The sequence below is a fragment of the Panthera onca genome, chromosome B4 (genome assembly GCF_046562875.1).
Source record: "Panthera onca isolate mPanOnc1 chromosome B4, mPanOnc1 haplotype 2, whole genome shotgun sequence".
Lineage (NCBI taxonomy): Eukaryota > Metazoa > Chordata > Mammalia > Carnivora > Felidae > Panthera > Panthera onca.
In genome coordinates this window covers 121764028-121784024 of record NC_138345.1, presented here as the reverse complement: position 1 = coordinate 121784024, position 19997 = coordinate 121764028, and the positions used below count along the sequence as shown (strand labels likewise).

The following is a 19997-nucleotide window of genomic DNA, read 5'->3' as shown; positions in this document are numbered from 1 at the left end:
ACGCTGTAAAAATTATTTACCATAAGTTTCCCAATTATTGTAAATGCAGAAAGGGGTTTGTGTACACAAGCACTCATAACGCCTTCTGTGGCACACCGATCTTGCAGGGATTGCTCTCGGTTGACAGCCCAACCCAGCCTGCGGAGAGCCCGCTGCGCACGCGCGGACGGGAGGGGCCCTCGCCCGCCCTCCGCCCCTCCGCCCGCCAGGTGGCGCTGGCCGCCCCGCCGCCGCCTCCGCTGCCGCCACCTCCGCCTTTGCCTCTCGCCGGGTCAGACCGGGGCGGCGCTGGCCGCCTCGCGGGCCGCGGGTCCGCCTCCGCCGCGCCGAGGGCGTGGGCTCCCGGCTCCCGGAAGCGGCGGCCGCGGCGCGGAGCCGAGCGGGCGTCGATCCCCGGAGCAGCAATGCGTGGCGGCCGCCCCTTGTGACCTGAGCGTGGCGGCCGGGCTGGGGCCGCTGAATGGCGGCTCGCTGAGGCGGCGGCGGCTGTGGCTGCTCCGGGCGTGGCGTGGCGTGGCGTGGCGGCTGCCGGGGTGATGCTGCTCAAGCTCTTACAGAGACAGACCTATACCTGCCTGTCCCACAGGTATGGGCTCTACGTCTGTTTCGTGGGCGTCGTTGTCACCATCGTCTCCGCCTTCCAATTCGGAGAGGTGAGTAGCGGCGCGGGAGCCCGGGCCGGGGCGGCTTGGACCCGCACGACCCCGGGGCGCTCCGAGCCCAGGCGCGCTTGCCTTTTGCCTCCCCATCCTCCCTGCAGCTCTGGGGACATGTCCCATAGCCTGACTTTTCCCCCGGAGGCTCCTAGAACTCAGATCTCCCCGAGCTCCAGTTTCAGCATCTGGGATCCAGATCTCGTCCGCCTCAGGGTTTGGGGGATAGGGGCTCGTTCTACCGATTCCTGTGCCCTCCAGGTGCTTTCTTCGGGGCCCCCAAGTTATTTGATTTTTTCGCTCGGGCCTTGTCGTCCTCCCCGAAGCCCCCTCCCGGGACCCAGAGTCGGTGTCTTTGTCTATTCCTGAATTCTCCAAAATTCTCATTCCCTGCCCCTCCTACAGTTTTTCTCCTCTGCAGTCACCCTTCTAATCTTTTCACTTTTGACAAAGGCACTTTGTCTTCTTAATCTCGTTTCTTTCCGGATTTCATAACTTTCTTCAAGGGGTGTGTGTTTCTTTGCACGTGAATTTGCAGTGAGGACAGGGTAGTGGCCCCAAATTTAAAGACTTACTTGTGAAAGGGATTTTTTTTTTTTTTTTTTTGCACTTTTGCTCTGTTATTGGGGACATCACCAGTTAGCCTGTAGAGGCTCTACTGGTAGATGTGCACACACGGATGTGAGAGATCTCTTGGCAGCCTCAGACATTCTTCCCTATCCTGAGATCAGCTGGAGGCTGGGGCCCCTTCAATTGACCTGGAAGCCCTGTCTTAAACTCCAGCACCCAGTCTCTTGGGAGCCAACACAAGCCCTTGGGTCATGGGATATGCTAATAATTTAGACTCCAAATAGGAATCACACAAGCCAGGCCTTTCTTGATCTGCCCTTAGGTAATGTGCAATAAAATAGTTCAGTTAGACGCTGTAAATTCTTTAGAGGGTCCACACAACAGGTTTGGGAGATGGAAACACCCAAGTTTAATAGATTTTGTGCCTCTCTGGATATGTAGATGAAATATTTTCTTGAATGAAACAACCCTTTGGTTTAGGTTGGATGGTTACATTACTGACAGTCTAATTTGGTATTCATCATAAACAAGTGTACAGAGACTGGTTAGGTCAGAACTGGAAGAGCACATGCATATGATTTTAGAGAACATGTTTAAAAATAAGTATAGCAACTCAGAGAAAAGTTGTATTTTCAAATTGTTAAAAATCTGTTTCCTTGTTTTAATATTTATTCCCTGCTTCCCCCCCCCCCCCTTTTTGGGTAGGAGGTTGCAGAAGATTTTAAAATTAAGAGAACGGTTTTTAGAAATACCACAGTCTACATTTGCTTAAGGTCTGTACGCATGCTGGATTGTAAACTTCTTTTTTTTTTTTTTTTTTTTTTAATTTTAACGTTTATTTATTTTTGAGACACAGAGAGACAGAGCATGAACGGGGGAGGGTCAGAGAGAGAGAGAGAGAGAGAGAGAGAGAGAGAGGGAGACACAGAGTCTGAAACAGGCTCCAGGCTCTGAGCTGTCAGCACAGAGCCCGACTTGGAGCTCGAACTCACGAACCGCGAGATCATGACCTGAGCTGAAGTCGGACGCTTAACCGACCGAGCCGCCCAGGCGCCCCGGATTGTAAACTTCTTAAGAGAAGGTGCTGTCTGTTGAAATACTGTAATCCTGATGCAGAGTACCTGTGCCAGGTACTGCCGGAATATGCAGTCTAAATATTTGTGTAATGAGTGAATGATTTAATTATGTGGCATGATTTCAAGTGTACACTTTTAAGTAGTTCTTGTTCTAGCGAACTTTCCAGATTAAATTAAAATAAGTCTTAACAAGTAAGGGTGAGAAAGTGCCCCAGACTTGTAAGTGTGGAATATATACCTAATTATTATACCACCTGCTGTTTTATCTTTGTTCCATATGTTGCAACTTAATACAGTGAATATATCTATGCATAGTTGTCTTATTCTTGATAGAAGATTTTTTTTGGCCCCGAGTAATTTTAAGTTAGCTATTTACTAACACCCCTGGAGTGTGAAGGTGACTTAAAGGCATCAGCTGTTAGAATTTTTCATTTTCTGTATTCCACACATGGTTATTTATTTACCAAAAGAAAGACGCTTGTCAGCTTTGAAATGGTCACCAACCTTAGAGTTTGGAATGGACGAAAGAAATAAGAGGCGAAGAATAGGCATGGGAGGTGGAGACAGCTGGTCTAATGCCACTAATATATTGCCTGTAATATAGTTTCTTTCTTTTAAAGATTTTGTTTTTAAGTGATTTCTACACCCAATGTGAGGCTCGAACTCACAACCCTGAGATCAAGAGTTGTGTGGTCTACCGACTGAGCCTGCCAGATAACCCTGTAGTACAATTTTTGCAGCATAGTGGAAAAGAAAGCCATGGATCTGGGCAGGTCAGGGTTTGAACGCTAGTGCTTGTATTAATGATCATGATGATAGCTAGTAGATAGGGCTTACCAGATACTAGGTGCTCTCTTAACTGCTTTACATATGTTAGTTAACTCATTTAATCTTCATGACATCACCCCTGAGATATGGGTAATATTATAATGCGCATTTTATAGGTGATGAGAGTGAAGCACTTGCACAGATTACTCCAGCTAGTTCATAGCAGAGCTGGACTTTAAATCAAGGCACTATATGGTTCCAGAGCTTGTACTACTCTTCCTGGTCTTTCAGTCTGAGCTGTCCTTTTGTATGATCTTGGAAAAGATACTGAGCCTTTTTGAACTTCAGCTTCCTTATCTTTGAGAGATAAGAATACCTTCCTTGCAAGGTTGATAGGATTAAGTAAGGCTTCTTATGTAAGGTACTGCTTGAGGTTCCTAGTAATTGCAGACTTTCTTTAAATGGGAGTAATAAGTATTGGGGGTACCTGGTTGGCTCAGTCGATTAAGTGTCTGACTTTGGCTCAGGTCATGATCTTGCAGTTCAAGTGTGCCGTTGGGCTCTGTGCTGACAGCTCAGAGCTTGGAGCCTGCCTCGGATTCTGTGTCTCCCTTTCTTTCTGTCTGTCTGTCTCTCTCTCTCTCAAAAATAATCAATAGACATTAAAAAAAAAAATGGTAGTAAGTATTGTTACTGTTATTATTCTCATCAACTATTTTATGCCGTTTCAAAATATTTAAAATATTTAAAATATCAACTATTTTGAAATAAGCCCTTGAAATAGAATATTACCATCATACAGTTAATGTTACCAACTTGTTAATAACTTTGCTAATTGCAGTGGATAAAAGGACTAAGATGGTCCTTGTTAATTGTGAATTCATTAATATCTTTCTCCCACCTCTTGGTAGAAGTGGTATTGGCTGCTACCTTTTGATAAGCCATTTGTACACTCATCCAAATTTTGAGGAAGGAAAATGTAATTGAGGGAGGGAGGTATTAACACATAACAGTATTTAAAAATTTTTCCCTTTAAGTTGAGCCAGGTACTCTTTAGAGAACTCTTGGGAACTCTGATCAAACAAAAGCAGAGCTAGATCCAAATGCACAGGGAGAGCCCTCAGGATGGGGACTAATAACCACCGCAGTGCACTGCCTTGGGGTGAGGGTAGCAGATAGGAGCTTGTCTGTTGTAAATTAGTTGATTGAACAAATCATGAGGCTCTGGGAGCCTCAGTTTCCTTATCTATAAATGAGGACACTAGATTAGATTACTATGCTCTGAAGATCATTTTTTGCTCAGCAACTTCTGATTTTAAATATTTGTCCTCTGTTGGTTGCTACTACATAGAGTTTAAAACATGTGCTTTTGAGGTAAAATTTTATTATTTCAGGGCCATCATTATTTGTTGAACCATTTATATACAAATCCACAATTCCATATCTGAAAATTCTACTGAATTAACCTTATAATTAAACATTAGTATCTTTTACAGTGAACATAGGAGTAATCTCACTCAGGACAATAAAGACTATAAATAGCTTCAGGTCAGTTTAGGCCAAGTTTTGCCACCAAACGAGTTCAGCTCAGATCAGATTTTGTTGCCAAGTAAGGTACAAAAAGGTCTTCAATTTTTGAGAACTTTTTGGATTTCAGGATTGCGAATAGAAGCTTGTAAATCACTGTTGGGTGTGTATGTGTGTATCTGCATGTGTGTGTATGGTTTGTGTGTATATGAAATATACCACTTCCTTGTTTCCTTATGGAAACAAGTAAATACCCCAAAATTAACTTTCATGAGGAAGCAGATTCAGATGGAATCTACCTGTAGTGGGTAGTTTTCCCCTGGCCTGCTTGTTCCCTTTGGCTTGTCTGCCTTCCTGCCATTTTGGATTAGTGAGATGTTACTGTTCAGCGAAAAAGAAGGTTGAAAACTGGGTCCAGACAAAGTCATGCTCAGCTGCTATGACCAGTTTCTCATCCTGGCTCCATTTCAAGAAAGAAATTAGTTACCATGCTTGTATTTGATTAGTTCACTCATTAGACGTATATTTTGAGTGTGTTCTTTCTTTGCCAAAGGCAACAAATAGGTGGAGTCAAAGGGATCTGGCCTGAGAATTGGGAGACTCTAGCTCCTGGATAAACTATGACCTAAGTGCTTTGTTACTTCCCCTGCTTTGTTACTACTTCTAGATGCCTCCTGGGCTGGCGGCAGCCACTCTTATTTGTTATCTTATCTCCTGTGGATTTGTTTTGGGGTGGGGAAAGCTTTCATTGTTAAAAATAATGTCTTAAAATATCAAAATTTCTAAGACCCCCCATTTTAGTTTTAATGTTCTATGAATATACATTTATAGAGTGCTTCCCATGAGAAAGCATGAACTATAATGTAACGTAGTTGGCACTACAGAGAAAATGCCTTGGCCACATAGAGCCCTTTTAAATCGTCTCTTTCTTTTGTGGGATTTGGGAAAGATACACAGTCCTGCTGTCAAAGCAGGGACCTTTTCTTAGTCCCTCTATATTCTTTGTACCTAGGAAGTGCTTGGTACCCAGTTGGTGCCAACTAAATACTTGATGATAGATGGATGGATGGATGGATGAATTAATTGGGGTGAGCTTAACAAACGTCCCTTCAAACTCATTTATTTACAATAAAGATAAGATTTCTACCCTGATGTTCAGACTGTCTCTAGCTACCTTTGATTTCTCAGACACAATTGGTCTGATTGTACTTTGTATGGTGAAAGGTTCTAGAAAAGATACAAAGAATTATAGCTCATCTTTGGCCATCTTTGTCTAGTTGAGGTGAGGCCATGCTGTATATATGAGTAACAGTACAAGGAAGTGAGCGATTGAATGCCTGAATAGATACACAGTATTTGCTTAGAAAATCAGAGGAAAGGAAGAAAACTATGGGTTGAAACGTCCTAGAGGAAGGTGAAATTTTTTACAAGGAGGCAAACTCTTTCCTTTTGAGCTATTAGTGGTTTAAAATTGCTGCAGGTGTTTGTTAGCAGCACTTCAGACAGAATCCGACTCAGACCTGCCTTAAGAAAAAGGTAGGGGCGCCTGGGTGGCTTAGTCAGTTAAGCATCAGACTTAGGCTCAGGTCATGATCTCACGATTTGTGAGTTCAAGCCCCACATTGGGCTCTGTGCTGACAGCTTACAGCCTGGAGCCTGCTTCAGATTCTGTGTCCCTCTCTCCCTCACTCTGCCCCTCCCCCTTCATGTGCGCACGCTCTCTCCCCCTCTCTCTCTCTCTCGAATACGTAAACATTAAAAAAAGAAAAAAGGTAGTTTTGGGGGCACCTGGCTGGCTCAGTCAGTTAAGCATCTGGCTCTTGGTTTGTCCCAGGTCATGATCTGCGCTGTGTGCAGACTTCTTGGGATTCTCTGTCTCCCTCCCTCTCTCTGCCCATCCCCCCTCACAGAGAGGTTGGGTTGGATAGAAGTACTCACATGATGTCATCAGGAATCTCATTTATGTCCCTGTTCTCCAGCTTTGTTGGTTTAGTTCTCAGGCTAGTGCTGCCCATATGGGAGGAGATTGCTGCCAGCAACTCCAGCTTCTAGTCTGCTAGTTGAGTAACCCTAGCAAAAAGAGGGTTTCATTCTCGTTAGTGCCAGCTAGGTCCAGGGTGGCCTGCCCAGCCACAGAATGAGTGCCCTTGCTATGCCCTTGTTAGCCATCTGAATCACCCCCAGAGTGAGGGTTGTGGGTGGCATAGTCAGCCTTAAATGAACCACGTGAACTGAGGGGCTTCCCCAGAGGGAAATCATGAGGTTGTTATCAAGCGAAGGGCCAGAGCAACAGATGGCCTAGACACTGCCTCGAGCCAAAACCCATTTCCTTTCCTGGGCATTTAATGTTGACCTTGTGACTATGATAGCTCTTAGCCCTTTACCTTCTTCTAAAAGATGTAAAAGTTGTTTCCCTTTTTTAAAAAGATTTGATTTTTTTGGGGCGCCTGGGTGGCTCAGTCAGTTGAGCGTCCGACTTCGGCTCAGGTCATGATCTCATGGTCTGTGAGTTCGAGCCCCGCATCGGGCTCTGTGCTGATGGCTTGGAGCCTGGAGCCTGCTTTGGATTCTATGTCTCCCTCTCTCTCTGACCCTCCCCCGTTCATGCTCTGTCTCTCTCTCTCTCTCTCTCTCTCTCTCTCTCTCTCTGTCAAAAATAAATAAAAAACATTAAAAAATAAATAAATAAAAAATAAAAAGATTTGATTTTTTTAAAGGTAATCTCTAACTCAACGTGTGGCTTGAACTCACAACTGCGAGATGGGTGTGTAGCAGTTGTCATGTTGAATGAGCACAACTGATGTGTAGCAAGTATCTTCATTTTTGTCTCCCGCTGGCCCTTTATATTAACTTGTAGGGTTGGTTCTGCCTCTGCTTCTGGGCGAAAACTCGGGTGGGCCTAAGCCTTCTCTTGTCACTCTAGGTAACCAAAAGTCTTGTGGTCACTTCAGGTTATAAAACATAATGTCATTTCAGCAACTTTGAGTCTGCTGAATTCATAGCCTCTTACCTCCCCGGCTCTGGCAGCTTTGTCTCCCTTTGACAGAAAGCTCTAGGCAGAAAGTCTGCAATTGAGGAAGGAAGATGAGGCACAGATGAGGATGCTTTTCTCTTTCCTCATCTGGTGCTTCTCTTTCTCCATAGCCTGTTTCTGGCCCCTCTTAGGGGTCAGCACCCTAAGAGGTTGGAGCACCTAGAAGAAGGAAAGGAAGTGAGGGCAGGAAGGTCCTTCCAAAACAGGTGCCAGAGCTCTGGAATTTCCAGGTGTCAAAACTTGTTCCCTCTTGAGTGCTTTCAACGCACTCCTTCAGAGACCACACCCTCAGAGCCATGACTGGCTTTAACTCTGATGAGAGCAAATGCGTCTTCATTGTGGCTGGTTGCTTATGCCTTCCTTGGTTCTTAGGAGTCTGATGCCATCGTAAGCCTCTCATCTCAGTGTCCTTTTCTTTTGGGGGGCCCTGGACCTGAACTAAGTTGACCCTCTGCAGGTATTCTCTCTCTTTTTTTTTTTTTTTTTAATTTTTTAAATGTTTATTTATTTTTGAGAGAAAGGGTAGATAGAACATGAGTGGGTGAGGGGCAGAGAGAGAGGGAAACACAGAATCTGAAGCAGGCTTCAGGCTCCAAGCTTCCAGCACAGAGCCCGACGTGGGGCTCGAACCACGAACTGTGAGATCATGACCTGAGCTGAAGTCAGACGCTTAACTGACTGAGCCACCCAGGAGCCCCTCTGCAGGTATTCTCTTGTGCATGGCACTCATCTGGTGCATGGAAACCCACATGCTTTGCTTTGTAGGGGAGGAATTTATCTTTTTCCTCTGCTCTTCTAAAGTTCTTGGCTAGGGCCCCTGTAACTAAAGACAGGTTGATCAAGAGAAAAGCATACAGGTTTGTTTAATATAAGTATTACATGTTGTAGGAGCCTTCATAAGGAAATAAAGACCCAAAGAAGCAGTTAAAGCTTAGTATTTTTATTGCAGGTTTGATGAAGAGTGGAGAGTTTGGGAAAAACGTGATAGGAGAGAAATGAGTATGAGCTAAGTGTAGTAGGCTGGGGAAACACGAGGCCTGTTCGTTCAGGTTCCTTTTGGCATCGCTTGTTCTTCCGAGATAAGGATGCTCCTTTCCTCCAGGTGTAGGTAAGGCATTTCTCACAGAGGGTCTGATGACCTGCTTCAGGGGAAGGTCAGAAAACCCTTCCTGCACCTGCTGCTTCTCAGATCCCTTCAGCTTGAAATACTCAATAAGCCAATGTGCCATATTTGGGGGTAGCATATCCTGAACCCTGTCAGCTCGAAGTGAGGGAGGGTGGGCTGGCTCCAGCATAGCAGCAACCTCTTCCTTGCCCTCAGTGCAGGTAGCCGGCCAGCCCTTCCATTTCTCAGGTGTGAGTTGGATGTGGCATCCTCCCAATCGCAGGGATCTGTAATGGGCTATCTTGGCGGTCTCACTGAGCCCTTTTCCTGCTTGGAATGGAATCTTGAATGGAAAGATTTTCCACCTGTCCTCTTTAGATAAGGTGGAATGGAGTGCAGAATGCCAGCAGCTTCCTAACCTGTACCCTTCTACCACAATTTGGATAAGTTTTCAACCGTCTCCTCCAGAAACTGCCTCTTGTTTCAACTCTTCATTTTGGGACGAGGCATCTGGTCTTTTGGTGCCTCAGAAGAAACTTAGATTTTCTCAACTTACAATTGATTGAAAACTCAATCAAGTTTGCCCTGGAGATGAAACCTATTTGCCATTTCTGTACTCAGCATCCTCAGCACAAAGACATTGCCTTTCTTATCTTGCAGTCCCTGCGCCCCAGCAGAACACCAGAATCATTCATTCATTCAGTCAGTAAATTCTTTGAGCACAGTGCCGGGCCCCTGGGCATGGAGAGTGAACAGAGCAGACAGATTCCAGCAGAGGACCAGTTTATATTCTGGTTGTACAGTCAGACATTAAATGCTTCTTAATGACAGTTGTGAGAAAGGCTATAACCATGAGAGGGTGTTGTGGGAGAGACCAGCAGTGTCTAGTCTGGTTCCTGGGTCAGGAGAGGCTTTCTCGATGCAATTTGAGCTCCACTTTGAAGGGTCAAAATTGCTGAGGCAGAGGACAGAGGTGGGCAGGTCTGTTCTAGGCCATCGGTTCTTAGCCAGAGACGATTTTGCCCCCAGAGGCATTTGGCAATGTCTGGAGACATTTTAGGTTGTCACAGATGGGGTGTAGAGTGGGGTTGGTGCTACTGGCATTCAGTGGGTGGAGGCCAGAAATTCTGTTAAACATCCTACAGTGCACAGGCCAGCCCCACCACAAAGATTATCCAGCCCCAAGTATCAGTAGTGCTCAGGCCCTGGAAACAATGTGAAGGGCTTGAAGTTGGGGTACGTTTGAGAAGGTGAATTGAGGCCCAAGTAGCTGGAGGTTAGAGAGCAAGAGAAAGCGAGGATCTGGGGAACACTGGTACAGTTGGTAGCACCCTCTTCCCAACACTTGGGAAGATTAGGTGTTCAGGATTTGGGTGTTCTAAGAACAGTCAGATGCCATTCAAGGTTATTATGTACTGGCATGTAGTGGGTGGAGGCCAAGGATGCTGCTGAACTTCTTGCAGTGCACAGTATAGCCCCCCAAACAACGTGTTTTCAGGTCCTAAATGTCAATACTGCCAAAGTGGAAAAACCCGGATTAGAGGGAGAGCAAGAATGGCTGCAGGGCACTTAGGAGCCTTGGACAAGGCTGGTAGAAGGGTATGTTAAGAGAAGTGGACAGATTGGAGAGATTTAGGAGGCAAAATTGTCTGGTCTTTATGTTGCATTATGTGCCAGATACTCTGCTGCCATGTTGGGATACAAAAGTGAGCAAGGTAGACAAGTTCATCTCTCCCAGATGCTATCTATAGAGGCTACGAGAATGAATAGGTGCTTTGTTGAATGAATACTTATAAAATTTTATTTTTGCTCAGTGATTGTGATCGAGCCTTAGGAAGGATGGTTTAAATGACATGCCTAACGTTTATCAGGCACCTTGCACAGTGCCTGGTACAAGGTGGTCAGTAAATGCCACGTGTCCCATCCCAGGATTGTTCTTCCCTTGGCCACGAGGCTCAATGAAGAGAGCAGCGGGAGACCTACCTTCTGGTCTGGTGCCCAAGGTCCCATTGAAGAGTATATTAATCCTTAGGGACAGAGCAGAAAGGTTCACAATTTCTTTATTATGGTTAATATGAAAACAGAGGGAGCAAGTGCATTAATTTAATACAGCTGTGCTTTACGATAATGCATATTACTCTGGTTCCTCCTAAAATGTAACTATCAAGTGTAGCAGTGATGAGTTATGCATATCTTTTAATATCTCTCATTGTCCTTTAGATTGACCGTTCCAGTCTTGTGATCCACATGCAGTATCTTTAGCAGGTGATTAGTCAGCCTATGTGTGATTCATACTTTGCACTAAATTAAGCAGGAAAAAAAAGTGATCTTTCAAAAATGTTATAGACTAAGTCACACTTGTGCAGGGATATTGCCCACTTTAAAATTGCTTCCTAAAATTGTTTCTTCTTTTAGGTTCTAGTTTATTTTTCCCACTGGATATACCTCCCCATCCCCTTCATTACCTCGTTCCATTAACTTCATTTCTATCTGTGATTAATTCCAAATTGGATAAAACCAAATTTTTTGAAGCTGATTATTCGACAGAGATTTATGGAAGTGTTTGCTCTGGGCCAGGTACTCTTCTGCTTACTAGAGACACAAAGATGGTTCAGTTTCTTTCTACTCTTGAGGAACTCGCTCTAGACAGGGAGATGGGCAAGCAGATAGACAGATTAAGTTGAAGAAATAGGAATGGGTGTTTCTCAGACATAAGAGTGACATCTGAATTTGATGTTGAAGGAGATGGCTGAGGGAAGAAAGGGGAACTCCCCCGACCCCCTTTTTCAAAAGCGAAAGATGCCCTCGGTGTAAAGGCACTGGTTTGAGAGGCATTATCATCTTGCAGGAACAAAAGAAGTTCTGAAGGGCTGCAGCACACTGGGAGTTGAAGCTGGAGAGGCAGTAGCCTCCAGGTTAGGACTTGCCTGTTGAGTGATGGGAAAGAATATGGATTCATCCTGAAGAAAGTAGGGGCCACGCAGATGATTATTATTTGGCCCTTTATAGAAAAAATTTTGCTGATCCCCTGGCTTAAAAGAACATTCCCTTGATGTGCAGGACAAATGGGAGCTGGCTGATCTGGGTTGGATTTGGTGGGCTCTGCTCCACTTTCCTTCCTCCTCCTGGGACCAGTGGGCCAGCCTAGGTGTGTTCTTCTCAAGACAGTGGTAAGGGCACAAAAAATCAGATGGATACTTGGCAGACCTTTCTGAGGTTTAGACTTAGATCTGGTGTATTCACTGTCTTTTTATTCCCTAAACCCATCAAATTTGTTTCTGCCTTAGGACCTTTGCGTTATTGTCCCATTAGCCTGGAGAGGACTGCCTCCAGACCATCATGTGACGGGCTCCTTCTTGTCTTACAGGTCTCAGCTCAGTAGCACCTTCTCAGATGGGCCCTCCTTACCACCCAGCCTATAGTAGCCTCTTTCACCAGCTCGTTCCTTATGATAGTCCCCCTTTTCTTTTTTTAAATAGTACTTAGTCTGAAAGTGTGTGTGTATTTGTATATTTAATGTCTTATCTCTCTCCACCAAAATGTAAGCTCTGGGAACAGGGTTTCTGTCTTATCCAACCTTTCTGTCTTATTTACCACTGTATCCTCAGCTCCTAGAATAGAGCCTGGCACCAAGAAGTAGAGTGCAGAAATACTTTGTCCTAGTATCTAAATATAGTAAGGTCACCTGCAGTGATCAGTTTCTAAATTCAACCTTAATGGAAAGTATATAGGTTTAGATGATATACATGTGTACTTATATTAGGGTTCTTCAGAGAAACGGAATCAGTAGGATGTATGTCTGTGTGTGTATGGAAATAGATTTATTATTTAGAATTGGCTCACAGGATTGTGGAGGCTGACAAGTCTCCAAGATCTGCATTTAGCAAGGCTAGAGACCCAGGAGAGCCAATGGTGTAGTTCTAGTCTGAGTCCAAAAGCTTGAAAACCAGGAAAGCTGATAGTATAATTCCAGTCGTAAAATTGGCAGGCGTTAGACTGAGGAAGAGCTGATGTTTCAGTTCGAATCCGAAGGCAGGAAAAGACTGGCGTTCAGCTCAAAACAGGTCAGAAGCAGTTTTCTCTTACTCAGCTTTTTAATTTTATTTAGGCCTTCAACTGATGCCTAAATAAAATTCAACTGATTTGAATCAGTCTGTTCATTCAAATGTTAGTTTATCCAGAAACACCCTCAATGACATGCCCAAATAATGTTTGATCAAATATCTGGACATCCTCTGGCCTAGTCAAATTGACACATAAAATTAAACATCATGATAATTTAATAGGTTTTCTTTTCTTTTTTTTTTTTTAATTTTTTTAATTTTTTTTTTTTTTTTTTTTTTTTTTTTTTTTTTTTTTTGAGAGTGAGACAGAGAGTAAGCAGGGGAAGGGCAGAGAGAGAGGGAGACACAGAATCCGAAGTAGGCTTCAGGCTCTGAGCCGTCAGCACAGAGCCCCATGTGGGGCTGGAACTCACGGAACCGTGAGATCATGACCTGAGCTGAAGTCTGATGCCCAACTGACTGAGCCATTCAAGCACCCCCAATAGGATTTATTTTCTATAGCAGCTTTAGGTTTACAGAAAAAATTGCATGAAAAGTGCAGAGATTTCCCACATACCTCCTCTCCCCCAGCGTATTATCCCATTTTTAACACTTTGCATCAGTGTGGTGCATTTTTATAATTGATGAACCAACATAGATACCTTTTGAAAAATTTATTTATTTTGAGAGAGAGAGAGGATCCCAAGTGATCTACAGAGTGCAACGTGGGGCTTAATGCTGCAAACCGTGAGATTAGGACCTGAACTGAAAGATTTGGATGCTTAACTGACTGAGTTACCCAGGCACCCCGATAGATTTTTATTAACTAAAAATAAATTGAACATTAGGGTTCCATTACATTAGGATTCATTCTTTGTGTTGTACTGTCATATCATGTATCTGCCATTTCACTATCACACAGAATAGTTTCATTGCCCTGATAATGCCCTTGCCCTGCACCATGCCTAGTGCTTGCTTTCTTCTCCACTGGCAATCAGTGATTTTTAAAACTTTTTAAAACTGTGTATATAGTTATGCCTTTCCCAAAATGTCATTTAGTTCATTGCTGTTATATAGGAAAACAATAGATTTTTGTATATTAATTTTGTGTGCTGCAACCTTGTATCCTGTAACTAATTGTTTATTAGTTTCAGAAGATTTTTTTTTTGGTCAGTTCTGTAGGATTTTCTAGACAGTCATGTCATCTGTCAACAAAGACAGTTTTACTTCTTCCTTCTCAATCTATATACCTTTCATTTCCTTTTCTTGCATTATTGCATTATTTAGGACTTCAATATGTTGTTGAAAAGCAGTGGTGAGGGGTGATATCCTTGCCTTGTTCCTGATCTTAGTGGGGAAGCTTTGTGTTTCTCACCATCAAGTGTAATGTTAACTGTAGGTCTTTTGTAAATATTATTTTTAAATTGAAGAATTTTCCCTCTATTCCTAGTTTGCTGACATTTTTTTTTTAATTTTTTTTTTTTTTTAACGTTTATTTATTTTTGAGACAGGGAGAGACAGCATGAACGGGGAAGGGTCAGAGAGAGAGGGAGACACAGAATCAATCCATTACTGGTAGAATTGTCTACCCATGACAGGGTGACAACTGCCATCCACCACTCGGGTCTCTCGTGATGCAGGGCGGGGAGCCTAAGATGCCTATTCAGTCTATTTGCTGACATTTTTTTAAATCAAAAATAGGTATTGGGTTTTGTCAAATGCTTTTTTCTGCACCTATTATGATCATATGATTTTTCTTTTGCCTATCGATGTGATGGGTTACATTAACATATCTAGAATATATCCCATTTGGTTGTGGTATATAATTCTTTCTGTACATTGTTGGGTTTGATTTGATAGTATTTTATTGAGGATTTTTATATCTATGTTCATGAGAAATATTATTTGTAATATTTTTCTTCATAGGATGAGTTAGGAAGTGTTCCCTCTCCTTCTGTTCTCTGGAAAAGATTGTAGAGAATTGGGATAATTTCTTCCTTAAGTGTTTGGTAGAAATCACTTGTGAACCTCTTTGGGCCTGGTGCTTTGTTTTGGAAAGTTATTAATTACTGAGTCATATTCTTTTATAGGTATATGCCTATTCACGTTATCTGTTTCTTGTTTGAGCTTTGGTAGATTGTGTCTTTCAAGGAATTGGTCCATTTCAGTTAAGTTGTCAGACCTGTAGTCTTAGGGTTATTCATAACATTCCTTTATTACTCTTGTAGGGAGTATTGTAGTGACTGTTCTTCTTTTGAATTATTGTCGCAAAACACAAATAACAACATTTACCATTTTAACGGTTTTTAAGTGTACAACTCAGTGGCATTAATTACATTTTCATTGTTGTGCAATCATCACCACTATCTATTTCCAAAACTTTTTCGTCACCCCTAACAAACTCTGTAACTATTAAGCAGTAATAGGGACCTGGTAACCTCTGATTTCTGTCTGTATGGATTTGCCTGTTCTGAATATTTTATATCATGGACATTTCATATAATATTTCTTTACTCGTCCTGGCAACGTCTGCTTGTTTTTCAGTGTTTCGGGGGTAGGGGGGAGATTGGATTTGCTTACTCTGCCATTTTGCTGAAATCATGCTTCAGATTGATTAGTTTTGATTGTTGCTTTTTCACATGATATTTTATCAAACATTTTATCCTTTGATGAGGTTGTTTGCTTTGTTTTGGCCATGGCTATGTCCTCAGAGTCTAGAATGGTACCACATAGTATTTATTGACTGAATTAAGTTACTAATTTTTATAATTATTTGAAAATATGATTTTTAATAGCTTTATAATATTTGTATGACTGTACCATAATTTATTTTCCTGATTACCTATGTTTAAGTGTTAAACTACTGTGTCCAGGTTTTATTTTTTAAGTAATAATGGCCATTGTCATATTTATTCAGGTCTTTAGGTACATCTATGATGATTTTCTTGGCATGTATATCTAGAAGTGGCGTTAGCCAGAACAGAAGACATTTTGTTTGGTCCTTTGATACATGATGCTAATTGCCTCTCGTGAAGGGAGCAGTTTTTAAAATGGCCTTGCAGCTGTTTAAAAATATATGACATACTTTTCAACTTATTTATGACTTTTCTGTACTTCAGACTCATAAAAAGAGATCTCTTCTTGTCACGTTTTTAAAAATGTTTATAACTAGCTAATAGTATGAGATAAAATTTGTTTGTTGATGGAAGCGAGTGCAGTAATTATCACAAGCAGATACTTTGTGAAACTACTCATTTTACTAAACTTTTTAATATAAATTAAAATTTTATTTAATTTTGCCAAAAAAAGTAAAAAAAGAAACCTTAATTTGATGAGTTTGGGATTCTGGTTTAATAGATTTTCTTAAAAAATTTTTTAGTGTTTATTTTTGAGAAAGAGAAAGAGAGAAGGAGGGAGAGAGGGGCAGAGAGAGAGGGAGACACAGAATCCAAAGCAGGCTCCAGGCTCTGAGCTGTCAGCACAGAGCCTGACATGGGGCTCAAACTCAAGAACCGTGAGATCATGACCTGAGCCTAAGTCAGATGCTTAACCGACTGAGCCGCACCCACCCAGGTGCCGCTGGTTTAATAGTTATAATGGAAATGTTTACCAGGTTCGACTATACTTTCAATCATATTTTGGTTACATTTTTCACTGATATATTACAATTATTTGTATCATATTTGTCTCCCCAGCAGACTTAAGCCCTTTGAGGGAGTAAATAAATTCAATGTGTTTTCATAGTCTTAATATATTTCCTATAGTACTTTGTGGTTGTCAGAATATATAGATATACATCTGTTCACTTGTTTTTTGCAACAACCCCTTATAGAATAAGGTATTACTTAAATTTTACATTTGGCACTGAAAGAGGTTTAAGTGACTTGTCTAAAATCACAAAACTGGGGCCTTCTTGTGTGACTCTTGTTTAAGGATTGAATGGCCACAACACTGTCCAATAGAACTTTGTGCATGATGGAAGTATTCTATAATTCTGAGCTGTCCCATATGGTAGCCACTAACCCAATGAGGGCTTGAAATGTGGCTGGTGTGACTAAGTTACTGAACTTTTTATTTAATTTTATTTAGTCTTAATTTAAATTAACCATATGTGGCTAGTGCATACGGTTTTGGGCAGTGCAGGTCTAAACTCATAGGTAGAATAACTGTTTGCCAGGACATTATAGCAGAGATTCACACACTGGCTGCAGAGTAGAGCACTGGATTTAAAGTCCGTCCTATACAATTCTGTGATTCTATAAACTCTGACCAGTAAAACAAGTAAACCTACGTATATCCCAGAAAGTCAGTTTGAATACATTTTGAAAGTCTCTTTGGTAGGGTTTTTTTTTTCTTTCATTTTATTTAAGTGTGGTTGTAGGAGGGTTTTTTTTCCCCTTTAGATATAAATTTTTACAGTGAACTACTATCAAAAGGTTTAACATTTTTAATTCTGCCTTTTAATATGGTTTCTTCCATGATGTTGCCCACCTTTCTATCCCTGTGGCAAACAGTCCTCCTTTTCTGTCTGCTCCTTCATTTCCTTAAAAATCTCAGTTTTTGCTCCTAGGAAAAGGAGATTTTGTTAAGTTGCCATGATTAACCCTGTCTTTGGTTATCATTTTCCCTGACAGTAATCTGTTTTAATCTGTACTCATTTAAAAGCTGAAATATTCCTAAATGTTATTTATTTATAAGTAAATATTTCTAAATCATTTCATGTAAGTATTAGTCCTTAACAGGGATGTCAACTCTTTGAGGTCAGAGGCCTGATTTCTATCTTGTGCTCCTTAAAATGTGTAACAAATATATGTTGTGTGTCTAATTCTGTGAAGGATTCAAAGAATGTAGAAATGGTCTAGAAAAGTGTTCTTGAGTTTAATTAATGTTTGAGTAGATAATGGTCATACGTCTTGGGTGTGGGTCATTTCCTCTGTGTGAAATGGGAGAAGTCACCCAGTTTTAACAACCATTCAACTCCTAATAAGAAATGGGTTAATCTTTTAATTTAGTCACTTTGCATTGGGAAATGCTATAGACTGAGTGGTTGTGTCCTTCCAAAATTTATACTGTTGAAGCCTTATCTTCAATGTGATAGTATTAGCAGGAGGGGCCTTTAACAGTGGGTGGTGGGGAGGTCATTAATGCTCTTATAAAGAGACCTCAGAGAACTTCCTCACCCCTCTTGCCATGGAAGGTGACACAAGGAGAAGGCAGTCTGTGAACCCGGAAGCAGGCTCTCACCAGACACCCAGTCTGCTGGTGCCTTGATCCTAGTCTTCCCAGTCTCCAGAATTGTGAGCAATACCTTTCTGTTGTTTACAAGCTACCCAGTTTGTAGTATTTTCTCATAGCAGTCGGAATGGTGATGAGCAGGTTGACTTCCTGATTGCTATCAAGGAGGAGAGGAGGGTTAGTAGAAAAGATAAAACTTAGAATATCTTGTCTCTCTTTTACTACCTTTTAATGAACAAAAATAAATTTTTTTCAGAAACTATGAAGAACATGTAATCCAGGAATATTATAAACTTCTTTTTTTAGAATATTATAAACTTCTAGTATTATTATTGATATGTGAAAAGCTCTGTCAGTGTTACAAAGGGTTCTTACTGCTTGAGGTTGGAGAGCCCCTACATTTTAAGTTTTACAGAGTAACAGGTCACATTTCTATGCTTGAAAAATTGAGGAAGGGATATTTGCTTTTACAGAGAGTTTTATACCCTTGTAGTACCTAGCCTAGTGTTGTCTCTTTATTAACTCTAGCCTTTAGCTTTTACCTTGAGTATCCTGGAATGAAATCTGAAAGCAGAAAGTCCTGGAGTGACACCATGTCATGTAAACTGTTCTAGGATGTTTGCCTTGTAAAACTAGTAGCCATATTTATTCATTCCAGAATGTTTATTGGTTTTATGTGAGGCACTGAGCAAGGTTCTGTGAAAAAAATTATAAAGAGATCAAGTTCGTGGCTTTGAGTTGCTCACAGAAGTTTACACAGATATTTAAACAGGTAAATTATATTGCAGCAAGAACTGGTGGTGAACAATTTGCGTGGAGGTGTTGTATAGCCCTGTATGATCTACACATCTCATTTACTCATCAGATCATGTGAAATAGGTGGCATTAATTCCCTCATTGTACAAAAGAAGAAATTGAGAGTAGACAAATGCCCTAGATCATTTATTGATAAGTGTCAGATTTAAACTCATGTGTCTGATGTAAATCTTATGATCATTGCACTGTATGCCAGTTCTCTTCTGGATAATAACCTTCCTGTTTTCCTTAACTGGGGAATTCCTCTGATACAAAAGATTATGGAGTTTATGTCTCATTAACTATTATTCCACCACAGGCATGCATTTGAACTTGTTCTGTGGTGACAAAAATCTTCAACCAAAGCACGCATCAGTTTTATAACTCTAAAAAGTTGGGGCGCCTGGGTGGCTCAGTCAGTCAGGCATCTGACTTCAGCTCAGGTCATGATCTTACGGTTCGTGAGTTCGAACCCCGTGTTGGGGCTCTGTGCTGACAGCTCAGAGCCTGGAGCCTGCTTCGGATTCTGTGTCTCCATCTCTCTCTCTTTTTCTGCCTCTCCCTTGCTTGCTCTCTCTGTCTCTCTCTCAAAAATAAATAAACATTAAAAAATAATAAATAAAAATAAAAAGTTCATCATCTAAAAATTTTAGTATTTGTGTGTACACGCCAGTTAAAGGACTGTTAGATATTCTAAAAACCCTGGGGAAAAACATAAATTTATTATGTGACTGTGGTCATTTAGAAACACGCATGGGAAACAGATTTGGGTCGTTGAATTAAGGATGGTAAACATACCAGTTTCAGAACTGGTTGAATGACCACATTTATAAATGTGTGTTTGACAAAGCTAGCTCTGTGTAAGTAAGCAACAGAGGAGGCAGCCTGGTGAGGCTGAGAGAGCCTGGGCAAAGCTAAACAGGATCGTGGACTCCAGACTTGGATTGATTCACGTCTCAGCCCCATCATACATTGCTGTGTGGCCTGGAGCTTCTCTTTGGAAAATGAGCCATTGAAGTGCCTACCTTACTGTACCGTGTTGCAGGGATTCAGTGGGGAGGAGCACCTGGCATTATGGTGCTTGGTGAACGCGTGAAGGTGCCCCTTCTCAGTGATCGTTAAGACTAATCTTGGCTGCAATTTGTGAAAAATGATCAACAATTGATCTTGAATACCTTGAATGCCAGGATT

At 41.8% G+C, this 19997-nt stretch overlaps 1 protein-coding gene across 3 annotated transcripts in view; it reads left to right on the top strand.

Moving 5' to 3' along the window:
• Positions 1 to 258: 258 nt before the first annotated feature.
• The window catches only part of GNPTAB (N-acetylglucosamine-1-phosphate transferase subunits alpha and beta), a 72694-nt gene continuing 52955 nt past the window's right edge, over positions 259 to 19997 (top strand). Inside the window, exon 1 of one of the 3 annotated variants that reach the window (XM_060656607.3) lies at positions 259 to 653. In XM_060656607.3, the coding sequence (XP_060512590.1) occupies positions 537 to 653 (117 nt within the window). In that variant the 5' untranslated portion in view covers positions 259 to 536. The remainder of the gene's footprint in view (positions 654 to 19997) is intronic. The other 2 variants (XM_060656608.3, XM_060656606.3) reach the window with 2 other exon arrangements.